Source organism: Metarhizium acridum, assembly GCF_019434415.1.
Source record: "Metarhizium acridum strain ARSEF 324 chromosome Unknown scaffold_587, whole genome shotgun sequence".
NCBI lineage: Eukaryota > Fungi > Ascomycota > Sordariomycetes > Hypocreales > Clavicipitaceae > Metarhizium > Metarhizium acridum.
Genome location: NW_027094049.1, coordinates 1197669 through 1216687, shown reverse-complemented (window position 1 = coordinate 1216687; position 19019 = coordinate 1197669). Strand labels below are relative to the sequence as shown.

At 50.7% G+C, this 19019-nt stretch overlaps 6 protein-coding genes across 6 annotated transcripts; 3 read left to right on the top strand and 3 right to left on the bottom strand.

Moving 5' to 3' along the window:
* Positions 1 to 1290: 1290 nt before the first annotated feature.
* Positions 1291 to 2797, bottom strand: J3458_022095 (uncharacterized protein; the record flags this gene model as incomplete). The annotated part of the gene is made up of 2 exons (XM_066122926.1): positions 1291 to 2010; positions 2096 to 2797. The coding sequence occupies 2 exons, from the start codon at positions 2795 to 2797 to the stop codon at positions 1291 to 1293; spliced, it is 1422 nt and encodes a 473-aa protein (XP_065972148.1).
* A 1031-nt stretch (positions 2798 to 3828) lies between these two features.
* Positions 3829 to 5100, top strand: J3458_022094 (uncharacterized protein; the record flags this gene model as incomplete). The annotated part of the gene is made up of 1 exon (XM_007811107.2): positions 3829 to 5100. The coding sequence occupies one exon, from the start codon at positions 3829 to 3831 to the stop codon at positions 5098 to 5100; it is 1272 nt and encodes a 423-aa protein (XP_007809298.2).
* A 2488-nt stretch (positions 5101 to 7588) lies between these two features.
* J3458_022093 (uncharacterized protein) lies at positions 7589 to 7979 on the top strand (the record flags this gene model as incomplete). Its single annotated transcript, XM_007811108.2, has 3 exons — positions 7589 to 7669; positions 7733 to 7879; positions 7932 to 7979. The coding sequence occupies 3 exons, from the start codon at positions 7589 to 7591 to the stop codon at positions 7977 to 7979; spliced, it is 276 nt and encodes a 91-aa protein (XP_007809299.1).
* A 1925-nt stretch (positions 7980 to 9904) lies between these two features.
* J3458_022092 (uncharacterized protein) lies at positions 9905 to 11375 on the top strand (the record flags this gene model as incomplete). Its single annotated transcript, XM_066122925.1, has 2 exons — positions 9905 to 10407; positions 10510 to 11375. 2 exons carry the CDS (start codon positions 9905 to 9907, stop codon positions 11063 to 11065), a joined length of 1059 nt encoding a protein of 352 aa, XP_065972147.1. The 3' UTR covers positions 11066 to 11375.
* J3458_022091 (uncharacterized protein) lies at positions 10605 to 12161 on the bottom strand (the record flags this gene model as incomplete). The annotated part of the gene is made up of 1 exon (XM_066122924.1): positions 10605 to 12161. The coding sequence occupies one exon, from the start codon at positions 12159 to 12161 to the stop codon at positions 11307 to 11309; it is 855 nt and encodes a 284-aa protein (XP_065972146.1). The 3' UTR covers positions 10605 to 11306.
* A 1433-nt stretch (positions 12162 to 13594) lies between these two features.
* J3458_022090 (uncharacterized protein) lies at positions 13595 to 14212 on the bottom strand (the record flags this gene model as incomplete). Its single annotated transcript, XM_007811110.2, has 2 exons — positions 13595 to 13995; positions 14071 to 14212. 2 exons carry the CDS (start codon positions 14210 to 14212, stop codon positions 13595 to 13597), a joined length of 543 nt encoding a protein of 180 aa, XP_007809301.2.
* Positions 14213 to 19019: the final 4807 nt, after the last annotated feature.

The window sequence follows — 19019 nt, the reverse complement described above, 5'->3', positions numbered from 1 at the left end:
GGAGAACAGCTTCCGGGCGACAGCACAGATGGCCACGCGGGAGGATTCGACCCATCCAAGTGTCCGAATCACGGCGGTGTTGCCGAATTATCCACGCCGTGCCACAATCACGTCTCTTCCATCAGAACTGCCTCCACAGCACTGGCCGAAATCCGAGGTACAGGGCGACGCCATGTGCGGACAGAATCTGCAAGAGTTATTGGCTCCAGCATCTGCGTACCAGGTCAGCCCGCAGTCGGCCACCCCTCCAAGCTACAGCTCGCCGACGAATGCACCGCCCCATCATGGAATTCACGCTGGTAACGGGCATTGGGGACCACCGCAGACGGAATCGTACGAGCTGGGTACCAACACGCCGCGGTCGTAGGGGCTGGGTGTGGACGGATACTTTTGATGCGAATAATTACGGCAAAAAGGCGTCTTATACCATGGTAGATGATCATGTAGCAACGGCAAGGTTATGTTTTCTGAAATGACTGAATAATTGGTGGTGCATCATCTCTAATACCGATGAAAAGGAACAATATATACACGTCATGAAGCTGTAGAGCTGTACGAAAGTTGGCACCCGGGGAGGGTTGGCTGAGGATGCTTCGAAAATATCCGTGACGAAGCAAGTCGGAGTCTACGGGAAATATTAGATGAGACTGGGCTGGTTGCCGGCGGTTTCTTTACCGAGTTGTCATTTAAACCCTTCCGGCTCTTCTTTGACGGGCTCGAGCGACAAGCCCGTAGGTCCCATCGGCGATGCCCCTTGTTGGGCGTTGTTGAGGAGCTTTGGCCGTGTAACACAATGCTTGCTGCGGTTCGTTTGCACCATCAACAAGATCCTTGACGCAACTGTAACTTGATGTCATGACGTGTCTATCCCGGCGCCATCCAAGCAGTCGGCGACATGAGGACGGACGTCTTGATTTTGGCGGCCTACCCCTTGCTACAGATGACAAGGTCGGTCGGCGCTACTCAAACCGTTGGAATCACAGGCCCAGGGCTTTTCTTGAGCCTTTTGGTCGCGATTATTTTTCCTAGGGCTCGGGTCAAAAGGAGCCCTGACACGGGGTTTCAGGGGCCCCGAGTAAGGGATTAAAGGGTCTGATCAAATTTGCAGGCTTCTCAAAATTTAATTGAGCCATGAACATCATCAAATGCTCCCTTTTCCGCTGTGCAAACTGCCGTAACATCTTCAAAAACTATCGGTGCGAACCCAGGGCTTAGCGTAACCCTGTCACACGCAGCTCTGAATGTAGTGACTTGCACAATTAATTCCCAGATAATCCGACGCTGCAGTCATCAATCATCATTCTCCTGCTCTCTCGGTCGTTCCCCTGGTGTGTCAAATTGGGTTTCCGGGGCTGCTTCCAGTTCAGCTTCAACGTCTCTTGGTTGAATTTGAAATTCCTTCTGTAGCAGCTGTAAGATGGCGGCATTACGCTTCCTAGCTGCTATCAAGGTCGCGGTATCACCAGCATTATTTGTGGCTTCAATGTTAGCTCCTGCGTCAAGGAGCCTTTGGAGGATATCGGTGTTGTCTCTTTTAGCTGCTAGTAAGAGCGCGGTATCACCAGCTTTATTTCTGGCTTCAATGTTAGCTCCTGCGTCAAGGAGCCTTTGGAGGATATCGATATTGCCATTTACCCTCTCGGCTGCTAGTAAGAGCGCGGTATCACCGTAATTAGTTGTAGCTTCAATGTTAGCTCCTGCGTTAAGGAGCCTTTGGAGGATATTGGTGTTGTCTCTTTTAGCTGCTAGCAAGAGCGCGGTATCACCAGCTTTATTTCTGGCTTCAATGTTAGCTCCTGCGTTAAGGAGTCTTTGGAGGATATCGGTGTTGTCCATCCCGGCTGCTAGCAAGAGCGCGGTATCACCAGCTTTATTTCTGGCTTTAATTTTGGCACCTGCGCTAAGGAGCCTATGGAAGACATCCTTATGTTCTCTCCCGGCTGCTAGCAAGAGCGCGGTATCACCAGCATTGTTTGTGGCTTCAATATTAGCGCCTGCGTTGAGGAGCTCCTGGACGATATCGGTATGATGCCATTTAGAAAATCCCCAACGAGATTAAAAATCTATCAAGTCCATTAGGTGTATTTTTGATCACCCCCAAAACTCTCTGTACGTCGTCCTCCAGGACTTCTGTCTGCTTCTGGTAAATGAGCCGGGCCAGTTCAGTGTGGTTGTTCAAACCTGCCATCGCGAATGCGTCAAAAAGACGAGTATTGATGGTGAAGGCATGTTTCCAAAAGATTTGCGCCGCCTTGTAGTTGCCGGTACGGGCCGCCCTCAGAAAGGCGGTTTCTTTGCATCCGTCTTCCTTTAATGCATCAGCACCATGTTGGAGTAGTGATTTGAACACTTCTTCTTGCCCGTTCTCCAAGGCCCAGTGCAGGGCTGTTCGTTTGCGGTGGTCTACTACGTCAATAATGTGGCACATCCTCTCAGATTCGAGAATCTTATTGACAATGGCGTTGTGACCCTTGAAGGCTGCTTCATGCAAAGCAGTCCGTCCATCATTGTCCTGGATAATCTTGTCCGTCACCTGCAAGAGTTTTTCCACACAGTCTAGGTGCCCTCGGTTTGCCGCCCAATGTAGCGCAGTTCTCCCCATTCCATCCTCGGCATTGACATCTAGCAGGGCTTCTTCGCCTGAAAGGCTCATCAGGCTTGGTCGACGTTTGGGCGCCGAACGTGTGGATAAAAGGAGTTCGATTCTGTCTAGGTCTCCGTTCATCGCATCTTGAATAAGCTCAGACTTCTCTGTAGGATTGCTGTTCGTCTGTCCTAGCCACTTCAGGATTGTCATCTTTGCTGGTGCGATTGGGGAGGGGGGGGCGTAGCCTTGTGCTAACTCGGCCGTCTTGGTACAGTTTGCGTATTTATCGCGCTTTGGTTAAAAGGACAAAAAGAAAAAAAGAAAAAAAGAGATTTCCGGCATGCTGTCAGATATGTGGGAACTAAAGCCATCAACTCCCAGTCCTCAAATCTTTGTGCCTAACCTACAATGACTATGGTTTCATAGAATGCCCAATATGTCTCAAACTTATGCAACATTCTGCTGCAGCATTGGTGCCCAGCAGAGAATATTTGTCTCAGATGTACGGCAACAACCAACCAAGCAGAGGCGAATGTAATGTAGCACAGTGAGGGGGATGCATTTGTTGCGCAGCCTCGTTGTCCGTATCGAACAACAAAAGTCTCTTCAGAAACACGTAGCACTCCACGCACCGTAGATGCTCTTTGTCTTTAGAAAACACTTCTGAGGTGTCATTTGCGAATCAAATTTTAGACGCCATGTCCAGAGCATCACTATGCCTGGCGGCTTGCCTGTCTCTCCTAGTTGCGGCACAGAACAGCACTAGACAGAGTATGCATCCAATACCAGGTGATGAAGCTGTTGGATGGCAACCAGGGGCTAGTTACCGGGGCACTTGGAAAATCGTCAGCACCTGTGTATCGACCATTACTGCCTGCACATGGAGCATTCAACATCTTAATATCCCGGGGCAAAGAGATGGCACGTGGAAAAGGCTGTGGCGAAAAGTCAAGTGGATGGTTATAACAGTACTATTCCCTGAGCTGGTCATGATGCACGCCGTGTTCGAATTTCACATGGCATGCAAAGCCCTTCGACTGATGAGCGAGAACAAAAAGCCCGTGGAGTGGCCCTGGTGGTATCGGTGGTTTTGGATCTTACCAAGGTCATGGCCCTGTAGCCGTCACTGTCTACATGGGAACAGTCGAACCCAGGATCTAGAGCATCAGGGTGCTCGAGACGAAGGATATACCAACAAAAAAGGCAATAAATGGACGCTTGTCCACTGCTACTTTGGCAACATGGGCGGCTTCATATACCTTGGACAACCGGAAACCTTTCCAATCACCGCTCTACAGATGGCGAAAAATCCAATTTTTAAAACTCCCCGATGTGTGCCCGAGGATATCGAGGAAAAAAGCAAGCAAGACTGGCTAGCGAAAACCTTTGCTTCCTTGCAGATCCTGCAACTGGTCCTCTCCATCATTACTCGACACATTAAAAAACTGCAATATTCACAGCTGGAAGTCGTCACTCTGGCATTTGCCATTTGCGGCGTGCTGATATACTTGACATACCTCTATAAGCCCCAGAAGGTTGAGAGGCCTTTTTATATCGGAAGGATGGGCTCGCCAATACCTAATGATCTGGCAGCAGCGCGGCAGATCTCCTTGTCGACACCGCCTTTTAATCAGGTAGCAGTAGTTCCGGACCCCTTGGAATTCGAGGCAACATATGATAGTCTTTGGGCAATTGTGCTGGATAAGCAGCGCGGCCCGTCTGGCCGAAATCTTGACGTACCGCACAGGATTCCCAACGACAACATTCCCATTCACGACGGCGATTTTCACCCAGCCGTGTACTTTCTGGCGGTCGCCTCAGGCCTTTTTGGAGCTATACATGCTATCGCCTGGAACTCTGAGTTCCCTACCGAAGTGGAAAGACTCCTTTGGCGGATATCCACAGTGGTTACTGCCACGAGTCCATTCGTTGGCTTACTCGGGAATCCTCTCGCTCAGTTTACAAGATCATCAGGTGATTCACAGTCATTCATTTGTAATCGTTTGAGGCTGCTGCAGGAATACTTCTGGAAAACGAATGATAAGACGCAGGTCATGGAAGCAATAGAAAAGCTGGAGGATGCTCTCGCGGACAACCGACAAAAAACCTACTTGGAAATTCTATATCTCGAGTTGTATGCGCGCCCCTTTCATTTCCTAGACGATTTGGAAAGATTTCTGGTCGAAACAGAGGCCGACGAAACAGACTTTGGTCCTAAAAAAGATGAAGCATTCATTGAGCAGTTCAAGAATCTTGCTCTTGTGATAAAAGACAAGGACAACCCGTCCAAGAGACTAGTCAACGCGGCTCGAGTGGGAAAATGGCCAAAGGAGTCACTCCTTCCTAAAGGATTCAACCGGGGACTTATATTCCTGACAGCCTTTTTGTACTGCTCTTCACGCGTCCTATTGCTGGGCATTTCGGTATCATCTCTTCGACTGATGCCAGATTCGGTGTATACACAGTCAGACTGGACCCAGTACCTACCGACCTTTGGCTCGAGTGGTGGCTAAATGCCGCTGGCATGTGCATGAATACGTATATTCAGTGCAAAATACTAAACGACTTTAATTGGACTTGTAGAATTCGCCAGCTACTACCTGGTTTCAGATGAGATGTACTTTGGCTAATTCATGGGCAAATCATGTAGCCGGTTGAAGTCGTTGGACATGACTGAATCACTAGCTTTGCTGGCTCTGTGGTGGCGATCAACTGTACCTCCACAAGCAGGATCAGTTGACAAAGGAGATGAGGAGATTTTTTCACAAGGAAAATTGCTCAATTTTTTGTTTTACAATGTCATGAATACTTTTCTTTCAGCTAGCTCGTATTCTAGCGTGGTGGGCAAGTTCTTTGGCGGACAGGCTGCGTTTTATATGACCCTCCTTGCAGAGCAGACGTAATTGACTACTAGATTTAGCCTTGTGCGGTTATAAATTAAGCTGTTTAGTATATAAAGGAAAGGTTGCTCTATAAACCTTATAACGGACTGGTTTCCACAAGCTGTACGGGTTCTCAGCTCAGCCCGCCAGACAGTCTTTGCGTCTGTCTATCCCTTCTGGCGGGCTATATTGCCACCTTTTGCAATCTAGGTACTCTGTCAGTCAACATCTTGATCTGTCATGTTTCCAAGCTGTTGTCGCCTATAGCGCGACCATCAGCGGCACTCTTCTTGTCCCTCCATGGTGGTTGTCAGTGGTTGGGCTATCAAGCGTACTAGCAGATTTATCCAATTACCATGTCAGTCATGTCTTGGTCATTGTTGAAACTCTGACTTGATCTGTCTGATAATAAAAAGGTCAGTAAGCGGACTGCTAGCGTCAATGTTGGCATGGTGGGCGGAGCGCGGTATGTTGTGTGTTTTCTGCCTCTTTCATCTTTGTCATCTAACAAGCCTCGGCCGGGCAGTACCAATTTGTTAGTTGCTCTACTGGCCAATGCGGTGGTTGAAGACACGGCTGTGAATCAACGGCGGAACGACATTAGTGCTACACTGCGGCAACGGATGTAAGATGCATGTCAGAAAACTGGTCGCATGATTGAATGCAGTTGCTGACTCTTCCGCCATGGTAAAGCGATACATCAATTCCAACCCACACGCAACGCTCCATCCGCCCGTACGTGCGTCAACATCCGCTGACGCCCCAAGTCCAATTGGATGCCTGGCTGTTGTAGTGGTTGCAATAGATGGACATGCCGTGCGAGCTAGTCAGCGTAAATGTAAGCCGGCATTGCACGCCGAGTCTCTTGCCGACCTGCACAATGCTCACGCGACCATGTCTTGTCAGGATTCATTGTCGGTGTCTGTGAGAACTGTAGAGTTCTAGCTCCTCGGCTCGACTTGTATCAACCCCGCGCTGTAGAATCGATATATATGTTCATTGTACCCGAGAATTGTCTACGAAGGCGTTGAATAATGGAGCAATAAACTTCAGGCTAGGTCTCAATACATGGTTAGAGTTGGCATGACTCGAGACATGGCCCTTTACAAGCCGGTTGCTACTCACCATTGGACAACGTACGCGATTTCCCCATGATACAGTCTATTTCGCGGCTGTAAGCAGAAATTTGGGCATTTCAAAAACAGGGAACAAGTATGCCATACGTGACAAGGCGAAAGGTCGTGTTTCCCCAGTTTACGAGTCAGCTACAACCGGCAAAGCCCAAAGCCAGCAACAAACCCGAGAGCCCGACAATATGCAAGCAAGAGGGGGGATGGGGGAGTAGTGGTACAGCTAAACGAGGTCGGAGTGACGATTGTTTAGCTGCCCTTAAAAGTAAAAATAAATTTCGCGTCCAAGTAAAAGTCATTGTTTGATAGCTTGAGTCGACGAAGCAAAGATCGACGCAGGCTCCGAGAACAAACGCAAAGTTGGGTATTTGGGCGTGCCTGTCGTGTCTATTAAGCGGAAGCACAGAAACCAACCGTCTATTAGTCTTTATAAACCTCAGATCTAGACCAATTCTGCGTTCCATTGCATCAACATTAATGACTGTCATGTCACATGGGTCAGATGTGCTGTCAGTTGAGACTTGGATATTGACATTAACATGCATACTGGACACAGAATTGTACTGACAGGGTGCTTTTAACAGGCTAATAGAGGCGCAGGAGCCGGAGACATGCAGGCGTACTGCATATGGTTTGTGGAAAAAAAAAAAGGGGGGGGGGGGGGGGGGGGGGAAGAGAGTTTAAGGCTTCTAAATATGAGTGGCTATAATTGTCAGGTAGTATTGCAGCGAGATTGCCAAAGCATTTAGTAAGGATATCATCATAAAGGTGTCCCGTCTTACGTGTCCAAGTCACGTATCACAGTTGAAGACCATTGACCTGACGGATGTATCCTGACGACTAACGGTATAAATACCCAGTTCCGCATCATTCGATACCATAACTTCTTCCTCTCCCAGGCCAGTCAAGCTTAAAACACGACACACGCATAAAATCCGTCTGATAAGAAATACTCCGACTTTTTATATCCCTTCCAATCACTAGCCAAAATGCTCTTCCGTCTCTTCACCATCCCCTCCATTGCCTTGGGTGTTCTTGGGTCCGCCGCTACGTTGCCGCCGAGGGAAGAGGTAGGCCAATAGTGGTATATATGATGGGAGAAACCCTGAGCTGATACTACCTGACATATCTAGAGCGCGAATTGTCGGTCTGTGTGCTGCGACGCCATTGTTCCTTCAATTTTCCCCAGCGGACGAGTTGGCATCAATTGCCACTGGGATGAACTCCTCGACTGCGGCTTCAGTGGCCAGGTTGATTCCTGCTGCGAGGCAATCGTGCCTGTACGTCTTTTCCGCAGCTGTTCTTGACAAATGTCTAACCTGTATACCACAGTTCGGAGTAAAGGATGGCACCGGCATCAGGTGCAGCCGCCGCCAGTAAAGTGTAGCAGCATAGGCTAGAGAGCTTAAGACTACTAATATATTGAATTTTGACTTCTGGCTTGTTTTGCGACAGCATTGAGATGCAAGGCAATGGCCCGAGCTGCCCATGAGCAGCATTGCGAGATTCTAGAAGTCAGATGTTGCCAGACCCTAAATACTTCACCGCCGGCTGAGTATGTGCCAGGGTTGCAAGGTACGCTGCGATGCAAAACTTGGTAGATGAAAAGTACGCGGCATCGGGAGCGGTCCTCCAGCACATACCACAACAATTACACATTACACAGCATTGGGAAACGTAGAGTCGTCATCCTGGTCGCACTGGACGGATAGTATGGTTCATTGTCTGCGGTAATCATGGCAAAAGGTGTACGGAGAGCTGGAAGTATGCCAGCGTAAGAGCTAGTAGAATGGTTTGTATCGCTACTCCAACTGAAATTATTTTACACAACGGTCATAGAGTGAGGCATTCATCCAACTGAAAAATCACACGATTCCTTCACATTCCCATTATTAGGCAAAGCGGGATAAATTGACTGCCGAGTAGAGTTTAAGGGACGTGGGCAAGCAAGCTCAGCTTAGCTGTAGCTTCCCGCTTTGCCTCTTTAATCTACTATATAATGGGAGCGTCCCTAAGCATTAATTGGTCCAAGGAAAGATACTCTTTAGCAATTGGTCAACATGAAAACGCCGTGCTACTAGCAACAGCGGCCGCAGGCCAGAGCTCGCCGCAGGCGGCCCCCGGCAGGGTCCCCGAAGGGCCCCCGGAGGGGTCATTCCCGCCCGCTTTGCCTACCCCTAGGATAACTCGCTCGTTGGCATCAGGGTTTTATTCATCTTGGTTTACAATGTTTCCCATTGACCTGACCTAGCCTTTAAACTTCCGATATCAGATTATTCATGACATCCAGCCATTGGAGAAGAGCGACGTGCAAGGTTAGTCCCAAGGGAGTCCCGGGACCGACCCACAATTCCCGATTGCCGGGCCGGCGTACCGTTTTAACACCGAATGTACTCCGTGTGTCGGGCCATAATAAACATTGGAGGCAAGAATTGGAGTGTTGCAACATGGACATGTGCATATGCATCTTGTAATTATGCCCACCCACGCTTCACCTCGAGAACATGAGCAATTAGTCCCACCCAACGCAGCATCGCATCCAACCACTCAGTTCAGACCAGAGACTAAAGCTGACCGGAAGACGACCGCATGGATCTGAGTATCTAGCACATGAGTAAGCTGCATTTTTTCCGGTTATTCTCCGTATCCGATTTGCGTCTTTTCCTCATGTTGTCTGAAAATGTCCCACTAATAGCCAGGGTTCGCAATCCCACCCCTCAGCCTCAGTGACCAATATGCACGTATGGAGTTTGAAGCACAAAGTTGGGTGGCACATGGAGCTGATTGTCTCTCGGAAAGCTGCAAAGACATGTCCGAGCCAATTAGGGCCTAACAAAACAAGGCTCGGCCCGACCGAGTGGTTCACTAGTTAATAATATATTCGGTGAGGCTGCAAAAAGAAATGACAAGGCAAGGATAAAGCAACAAGAACCCATGCTAGCAATTTATGCGCAGCATTGTGGGCTCCAGTCAATGGGAAGGACCAGTGGTAATGTGCAATCACAGCTCTCCATTCTCAGTTTTGAATCATTCGCGTGCGGGTTGGTGTGAGGTGTTCTTTTACAGGAGATGGATCCCAGCTTAAAGACAGTATTCATAAAACATGTCATTATTCACACAGCCAAAGTTGTGGAACCTGTGAAACGTTGCTGCATGTAAAAGGGGTCAAAGTGGGAATCACACGCCGGATAACCGAGTTCTTGGAAGCGCCGTCTCCAACACGGTAATGCCAATTCGTCTCCCCCATCCTCAATTCAAGTAGGCGACGGCCACAACTTTTGCAGAACCCTGCCGAGACTGTCAAAATGGACAGCGCGGCCACAAACACGGCGGCCGACGCGACTATAACCAGCGAGCCGGTTCTTGCTGCTCGATCGACTCTACAAACGACGAATCTCGGCGCTCTCACGACAACCTTTACGCCGCCAGATGATTGCACGTCTCTTACAAACCGGTACTTTACTTTGGACAATCCAAGGACCTACTACTACAACTACGGCTTCACCTGCAATGTCAACGGGGTAGACGGCCTCGTCTTCGGTCCCATGGCGAAACCCACCTGCTTCCCCGAGTCTTTTGCTTCGGCATTTACCTGCGAATTCGAGCTCTCGGACATGGTGACGCCTTATCCCGTGTACTCGCCGGGGTCGGTTTGCCCGCACGGCTATGGACCAAGCTGCACAATCTCCCGGCCAGCAGGCACAGCTTTGTATGGCGCCGCCAATGCTACTTCAGGTTTGAACCTGGCCGAAAGGAAAATCCAGCGCATGCTGAAAGCCGGAGAGACGGCAATCGGCTGTTGCCCCAGGTAAGGACTCAAGGGAACGCTCCCGACTCTCTGGAGTGATGGAGGCGTTGTTTCAATCGCCCAGTGACTTTGCTTACCAGAAAATCTGGAGTCTTTCTACAGTGGATATGCCTGCGATGTGTCGAAACCTCACGGCTGCGTCTCGACAGTAAAACCCGGTGGGCGAATATCAGCGGTACACGGCGCACGAGGTGTCTGTTTTCGGTCGACAGCTTTAGAGACAAGGACGGCGACGTCGGACACTCGAGCAGTTGCGTGGGGACCGCGGGTGCTTGTTGTTCAATCCACACCCGTGCCGGCTACTGAAGAGGGTGCAAATGACGACGAGCCCGGAAACACGACCCTTTCTCCGGGGATAGAGGCCGCCATCGCCGTGTCCATTCCCCTGGGGCTAATAGTGTTTGGCCTGGCAATATATATACTGGTATACTGGAGACGGAAGAAGGCGAGATCAAACGAAAGAACGCCATCAACCTGTCTTGACGGCAGCCACTGCGGTATACCGGAATTGGAGGGAAAGAGCGTCGTCTTGCAGTCGAATAGTCCCACGGACCAAAGCGACGTGTCATACGAATTACCAGGAGACCATCGGTACTTGTCTCAGGAGCTTGAAAGCATTATAAGGCCCATAGAGCTCGGCACGGGCGAGAACATCTAGCCTGGGTGCTGGCATGGCTGGAGGCTTGACTCAGCCGGCTGCTGCAGCCAGGTGTATTACGGAATCATGATCCCGGGAAAGCAGCCACGGACGTTTAGCGGGCAACCTGAGTTGCGGTGATTTGAAAATTGAGTAGTGTTATCTCGAGGTGTTACTATCGAGCTCGGGGATGACGACTTGACGCAAGACTGCCCACATACCGTCTTGATATTTACTGTATTGAAAAAAATTCCTTGTCATGTTACTCAGGGGTACGAGATACGAGGATAATTAATGTAGTCATAGTTCTAGCTTCAATTATTGGCTGTCGCCCTGGCATTGATTCACGGTTTCTCGACGAGATTTTGGAGTACGTGTGTCGGTTTGGTGGATAAGTGCGTAGAAAAGTACTGTGACTTGTCGCTGTGGCAGATGGAGTTGGGTGCGATTGTACGCAAGCAACGGCGGGTAGGTTGGCGAGCTTGTAGATGACCTCGGCCGCGCCGGTGTTGTTGTCGGCGAGGCGGAGCGGCGAGGCGTGACGGTGCTCGGTGTCGTCAAAGGCCAGGCCGGCGGGCTCGACAATGGTAGAGACGCGGAGAGCATTCCAGGCCCTGACAGCGCCGCCGCCTTGTCCAGCTACGGAATCAAGAAAGGTGGACGTGGTGTTTAGGGGTCTTGGCCGGTGACGGGCACGGCTGTGGCCGGGAGCATCCGTTCCGGAAGAGCCGGGCTCATGCGGCCGCATGCTTCCATGATCAGGGCAGGAATGCCGCCAAGCATAGGGCCGCCAAGCGGCGTCGAATGTCGGACCCGACGCCGTGTCGTCAGCCAGCTCCGTCAACGGGGTCTCGACGAGGCGTCTGGAGGCAAAGGTCCGCTCTGGCCGGCGCCGAGGGCCCGGACCCCGGCTAACTTTGGGTGGAGCCTCGGCGACGGGGCCGGTAAATCGGATGGCGCGGAGGATGCCAATTCCAACATGACCGCCCTCTAGCCGCCAAACTACGACGTGTGCAGCGCCGCGGTCTACGGCGTTGAATACCCTTTGATTAAACGAGCGTTGTACGTTGGCCACTGACGTCTCACGCAAAAGGATAACGCGGACCGCCATGAGCATCGCAGCCCTTGTCATCGTCCTTCTCATCTTCCAAGAGGTTCTCACCAGACTCGGCTCCGCAACCCCTGCCAAAGCAGCCACCGCGCGCCGGTGTGTGTAGTTGAATTGCCGCCCCTTTGTTGGTCTTCCACCTCACACGTATCCTCACTTCTAGCATCAGCTAGCTACTTACCGCCATGTTAATCACGCCAATCGTGAAAACCCCGCCGGTATAGCCCGACTTATGCACCAAGTCAACTTGCGGTGGTACGTAGCTCTGTAGAGGGTTGCGAGGTTATTTTCCCGGGGCCTCGCCTGTTCCGGCTCCGGCTGCGGCGTCATCACCTTCACCGTCCACACCTGCTGAATATCCGGCAACTTGACCATTTCCGCCATGGTGGCGTTGACTGGTTTCCCTTTGTAGCCTCGCTTGAGAGGCCCCGGAAGATGGCCGGGTCCAGCTTTTGTCGAACATCCCGATTACTTGGCTTTTAAGTATGCCCCCCCGGACAGCCCATGGTGTTCTCAGCCACACTAACCGCCAACTGCCACCGATGTTTCCTTATGAACATACCATTGAGTCTATCAGGATAATTAAGCTTAGCAGAGAAAGATTCCTTTTTGATCCTAGGCAGCACTTTTCTCCGAAAATTTTAACCAGTATCGGGTATTAATATACCCCATGTTTCATGCTATTTTTAAACACCGCATTGAATAGATTACTCAAGCAGGATATAAAGGCGCTTTAGGGGCCACATGCTTCATCGCCACCGAGAGGTGGAAAGCAAGCCACCGCTGCGGGTATCTACGTCAGGTCATTCACACATTGGTCCACCAACCACCACAGCTCTGATGGTGCCGGCAGTTCTTGAGCCACATTGCGTCTCGGCCCTTCTTGGCTAAATCTATATTTGGCCTCGACTAGAAACCTGTTTACAATAATAGTACGTGCCACTGCCGGGGGCGTCCAGACTTGGGCAACGCCACGACTCTCATTGGAGGCGCCCAGTGCCTGGCTAGTACTAGGGTCGAGACGTCGACCAAGGCACTTTCAATATTTTGCTCCCGCCAGGGTGAATCCTGCTAATTTTGGCACAGCCCGAGGGATTCGCTCCAGCTTCCCATATACCGCGTATGACTCCATCAGATATCGTGGTACACCTAAAATCATGAAGCATAGGTCTTGGATAGTGACAGGCACAACCGCGCCGGCGAGCCCCTTTGCCATGTTTACGGAATACAAGGGGTCAAGTTTGAACTACTGTACAGCTGGAGCGCGTTCTTTCGTGACACACCATCTGTAGCGCCACGTAGTTTCGGCAATCTTGATGCGGTAAAAGTTGTATCAATTCCGGGATACATTCATATGCTATTTACTCGCCATCTCGCACATCCTTTATACAATTTTGGCCCCTACGACGGTAAAAATCACAAAGAGTTCCTACTCCCTTCGTTTAAGAGCTCCCTGGCATCTCTGGCATCTCCTGCGCAGGCCTCTCCGGCTGCGTGTTTGCCATCTCCTGAGGCGGAGCCGGGTACCAGTTTTGCGGGCCTTGAAAGTGCTGCCGAGGCAAAACCGGTTGATCTGCATAGCTGGAAGGGTACACCGGCGCCGGCGACGCCGACCAACTGGCTCCGGCAAAGCTTTGTCGATATTGAGACGGCGGCGAAGGTGAGTTCGGGATGGTGGTGGGATTCGCCGTGGCGGATGTAGCTCTGCTGGGCTCGAAATCCTGAGACGTGTCATTGCAACCAGCTTGTGTCTCCGGGGCTAGGTCTTGCTCGGAGCCCGATTCCTTAGGCTTCCGGCGGCGTTTGAGAAAGAAGAATAAATTACCCATCAAAGCCAAGGCGGCTGGAATAGAGGTAGGGAGCCAACGTCAGCTTTTCCCACGACAGCGCGGCAGGGGTGGTTCGTCGTCCAACTTACCGACTCCTCCTACGACCCCTCCGACAATTGCCCCGGTAGGAGCCGGCGGCGACGGGGGTGGTACCGGTGTTGGGTTGGTTGGTGATGGATTTGGCGTCGGGTCTGTTGGCGGTGGTGTAGTTGGCGGCGCTGTCGTGGACATGCCCTTGGTGCGAGTGGTGAGGATTGCCATTCTCCCCCCGTTCGAGTCGCATATAAACCATGTGCACCCCAAACAGGGACCGTTGCTGTAGATGAGCGAGAGGCATGATGGACTGGCTGAGTAGGAACTATCGTCTCGGAGGATTAGCATCCTGCCCCATTCGCCATGCCAGGCCAGATGACATCAACTTGTTCGTTAGCGGGCAATAGGAACTCCCTTACCAATGTTTCGTAAGGCCGGTGTCACTTGGGGAGGGCGAGATGGATGGAAGGCACGTTGTTGGGATGCTGCAAGAAGTCGAGGCCGTACAGCAACCAGCTGCTGAGGCGGTATCGTTGTAAAAGCATTCATAAGGGTTGTTGCACCAGGCCGCTAAGCCAAGTCAGCTTCTGCCTGCCATGAGGAGAGAAAGATGTAATCTGAGAGGCACGCACCCTCTGTCCCGTCAATGTATCCGCAAGTGTCATCAGCCCGACGGTGAAGGAGCCCAGAATACGCGGTAGCTGCTGTGGTCGCAACAGGGCCTCCTCTGAATGGCGTCGCTTGCTGCTGCTGGACGGTGCCATGGGAAGTTGGAACCAGGTTTGCCCCGACACCAGCAACAACCGCGGCAATAATACATGTTTGAAAGGCCGACATTATGCGACGTCTGGTGTTGCTCAGTCAAGTGATTGGGCTTAGTATGCACAGCCCGGGGGGAATGCTCGCCTTCACAGTCTCGGGTGAAACCGACATGTTTTGGTCCAAAATAACAAGACTTTTGCTTGCGATATATGTGTCACATCTCTCACGTTCGGTCTGGGGCTCAAGTGGTTCAAACGTACAGACACAAAGGGGATAGTCCAGCCTGGCAACTAACTTGAAAAGTGAGGCCATAGTTACACAGAGCTAACCTCACTTGAGGTGCCATGCTGATGTGAAAGTCTGGCGCCTTGATTTTGGTTGTCGAGTATTTTAAGACACTTCAGCCATCCACGGTCGAGCCTAGTAACCGCGCGACGGGGTTTGCCGCTTCGGATATGCCCAGTTGATATATTTCAAATGACTGCTGCCGACTACGTCAATCGGCTGATCACATTGGGATTATTCTGCTACCGAGAATGCAATAATGGCGTCGCAAACGAAACAAAAGTATTGTGTAAAGTATATCTATGAGTGAGACCAGGTAAACAATTGTAACTGGAGCCAAATTATGTATAGTCACGGCATATTCCTTAGCACGCTTACGTGATAACCAAATCCACTACAAACATGGCATATCCAAGGCCGCCACGGTCAGCATTTATGGCGTTTGAGGCGTGGCACGTGGCACACAGGAGGCTTCTGTTAAAAGTTTACCGCCACTCGGGCAGAGTAATCCCGCAGGACCCCTTTCACGTGCCGCTGCCTCTTGAAAAACGAAATTGATCTTTTGGCTTGAAACGGGGTGTGATTTTCAGTGAGTTGCGACGATGCAGATCCCTCTGGAGGCCCACCCGCAACGGCCCCGTGATGGCATATTAAGAATTATCTTTAGGCTACCATCTTCAGCGCGCGGGGCATGTTGTTCCAATATGTTGTATGAGTGAGGTCTGTATTGGACACCTAATACAGCGGCTACGGTGTCGAGGATCTGCGGCATCTAAACTGTGCCGTCATGTGGTAAGACTCGTGCGCCTCCGGATACATGATGGCTGTTGGACAATGGAAGTAGCAGAGAGGTGGGCACAAGGCAGACACAAAACAAAGAGAAGAGGGGCAGTGCTTCCGCTTCGCAGCCCGTAGCAAGCCACGTAAGATATTAGTGAGAGATAGTGGCCGCACGGAGCTGGGTGTCTGCCACGCTGCAATGGGCTAACCGCCTTGATATTCCTCCTTGTTTTCTCTTTTCCTTATAAAAAGAGCAGCCATCTGACCGAGACATGTCATGGGACCTCGACACCTTGAGTCTCTACTACACGGCTTCTGCTACAAATCATGATTTGCAAACCATGGATACCTGTGGCAAGGGCTCAGTGGAGGGCTTGAAACAATGTGGTTCAATTCGTTAAACAGTTTTTGGTATCATAACCTTGGGCTTCTCAAGGCCTAGACGTCGTAAAGAGCTTTATTTATACAAGAAGTCAGTGAGCCTCATGCCGTAAGGTCTCGTGATCGTAGCCCTCGCATAATATAGTGTGACAATACCATAGTCGTCGGGCCAAGGCGATAACAGGTCTTTCATTGTGACAGATTCTACAAAATACAATCTCCTAGCAAATATTATATTTTACCCTTGCATCCCCGCAACAATTTCACAGAGCATCTCTTGCATTTCCTGCCGTGTCCCGAACACAGCACTGCCCAAACACATTCCCTAAATGCAAGTTTGCGCCTGAATTGGGCGATTTTTTTTTAAAAGTTTGCATAATCTTTATATCCCCTTATACTTTCCACCGCTTTGAAATATGCCACGATATGCCAAACTCGAGCCAAGACCTGCTACCTGCGTGCCCAACGCAGAGGGCACTCGTTGTTCTGGCGTATAGACTAAATGTTACACGGAAATGGCTGGTTACACAAGGGCTACGGTCACGAGACCTAGGGCAAAGTCCCTCACCGACTTCTTGTATTTATAGACACCTTTGGTCCCTCAAGGCCTTAAGGAAAACCAAGGACCTTTGATACCAAAGACTGTTATTAGATGAATTGAGCTATTAGCTCCAAGCCCTCCTTGAGCCCTTGTCACACTAAACGTGACCAAACTCATCAACCCGCTCTCTATGCTACGCACAAAGTGCCGAGATCCGGGTTACTACCTCGATTTTCAGTGGTTTCGTCACACACCTTTTGGCATTTGCTTGTTCGCTCTTTCGGCGCTGCTCAGACACGCAACTTTCGGGCTGAGCCACCGCCTCCGGTGCTTCCAACCGCTCTCGGTCTCGTTCAGGATCCACTTCGCGGCAGCTCCGCCCGCCTCCGCAACGCCCTTGTAAGCTGATTGGTCGTAGGCGGACTTACACGCAGCCTCAGCATCGTTAGCATTCCGATGCGGTAGGTGATGCGGTTGGCGGCACACTTGTGTAAAAGGCACCCTCATCCTTATTTGAACGTGATTATGCTGCCAGGACGGCTGTAAAAAATACCATAAACCACAATATCTAGTCTGCACCTCTCTTTTCCCCTTGCATTCACATAATGGGTCTTATCAAGACGCTCATCGTGTCTAGCGCTGCTGTCGCAGTAGCCAAGGAGTTTAGTAAGAAGCGACAAGACAAGAAACACTCAAGGGGGCAATACGGACAAGACCAGCTCAGCTACGGCCCGCCTCCTCCGCAAGAGCACCAAGGCCACGGTCAGCCCAACCACCAGCAGTGCGCGCCCCAGGGCCCTCCGCTAAACTACTACAGCCAGTCGAACGCAAACCAGGCTCTGCGACCAGAGAAGTGGTCAAAATTTTGATTTTGGGGGCATTTCACCGGCAGAAGAGCGATATAATATAAATCCAGTCCACTGTCGAAATTACACCGTACATACACGTTTGGATGATTGGTAGTCTCATAGGAGAGGGACATGAAATTTAGAGGACAGATACAGGGCTTTTTATAATGAATTTGCAACGGTTTAATAGCAGATTTTTGCTATCAAATACTATCAGACTGCATGTTGAGCATTTCCTTCTGTGATGGCGTATTTAAAAGCAGCACCCCCTGGAGGCGTAATATCTACTCCCTTCTTAACAAATCAACCACAACTGCACTAGCACCAATATTGAAATTGGGTGCAGTTTTCCCATAAGCCCATTCCAACGCCCCGGGTATGGGTGTTGGCGTCAGTATCAAAATAACACGAGACGCCACTCCCACGACCCAAGTTAGAGGCCGCGCACCTCGATGGCAGACTTTCGCATCCGTTGCATTTGTTCCAATGTCAACTCCAGCAAACACTCGCTGTTATTGTATTAGTTTAATAAAGCCCGTGTGGAATATAGAGCTTACTTGGCGCCACAACTCATAGTTTCAGTCGCATCTTTCGCCGCAGCGCAAAGCTTTAGTTCTAAGCGTGCTCCGCAACGGGACCAGGCGTTTGATGCACTCCAAACAGACCCCAGCGAGAATTACAATATGAGGTTGGCGGATTTGGAGCAAATTAACAAGATATCAGTAGGCTCTCTTGCGTGGTTAGTTACGGTTCCATGGCCTAGGTACGGCCGAAATACAGTGTAACTAGATGCCCTTCACTTAGCCCTTTTTGTCTTTCTCTCTTTTTTTTATAATTTAATATTAGCGGGCTCTAAGCGCTCTGTGCTCTCGCAACAGCCAATCCTCATCTCTCGCTGGAAGAAACACATCGCGTCGTTACTAATAGCATGATCCGTCGACCGTAGGTTATCATTGGCGGCGGGGTTCCGGCCACGAGCGCCGGCCACGAGCGGCGAGAAGCGGCATGGAGCGGATTTGCCCCGCCGAGCGCCGGCCAAATCGTCGCCGCCATGGAGGCCGCGCCGATACACTGGGGACAGAATGCATTTTGGGTGGCCGAAAAGGCCAGAGCCAAGGCTGCCTCGTCAAGGGGTAACGGCAACGGAAAGGTTGCAATTTGCGGCAACAGACAACGTCTCGATTGGGAGGAGTGAATGTGATGGTTTCGGTCGGAATACTCTTTTCTCACTTGCAGGAATAAAGATGCTGTGCACTATTACAGCCGAGAAGTGGTCTTTAAAGTATTACACCTCTTGCTAGAGCCGTTGGTGCTTAAGTAATGTCTATTAGCTCGGCCGTGGACCACTGCCACGTTCCTAGCGATAAATCCACCCAGTCGTAAATTGCATCAGCAAGTTGACGCCTCT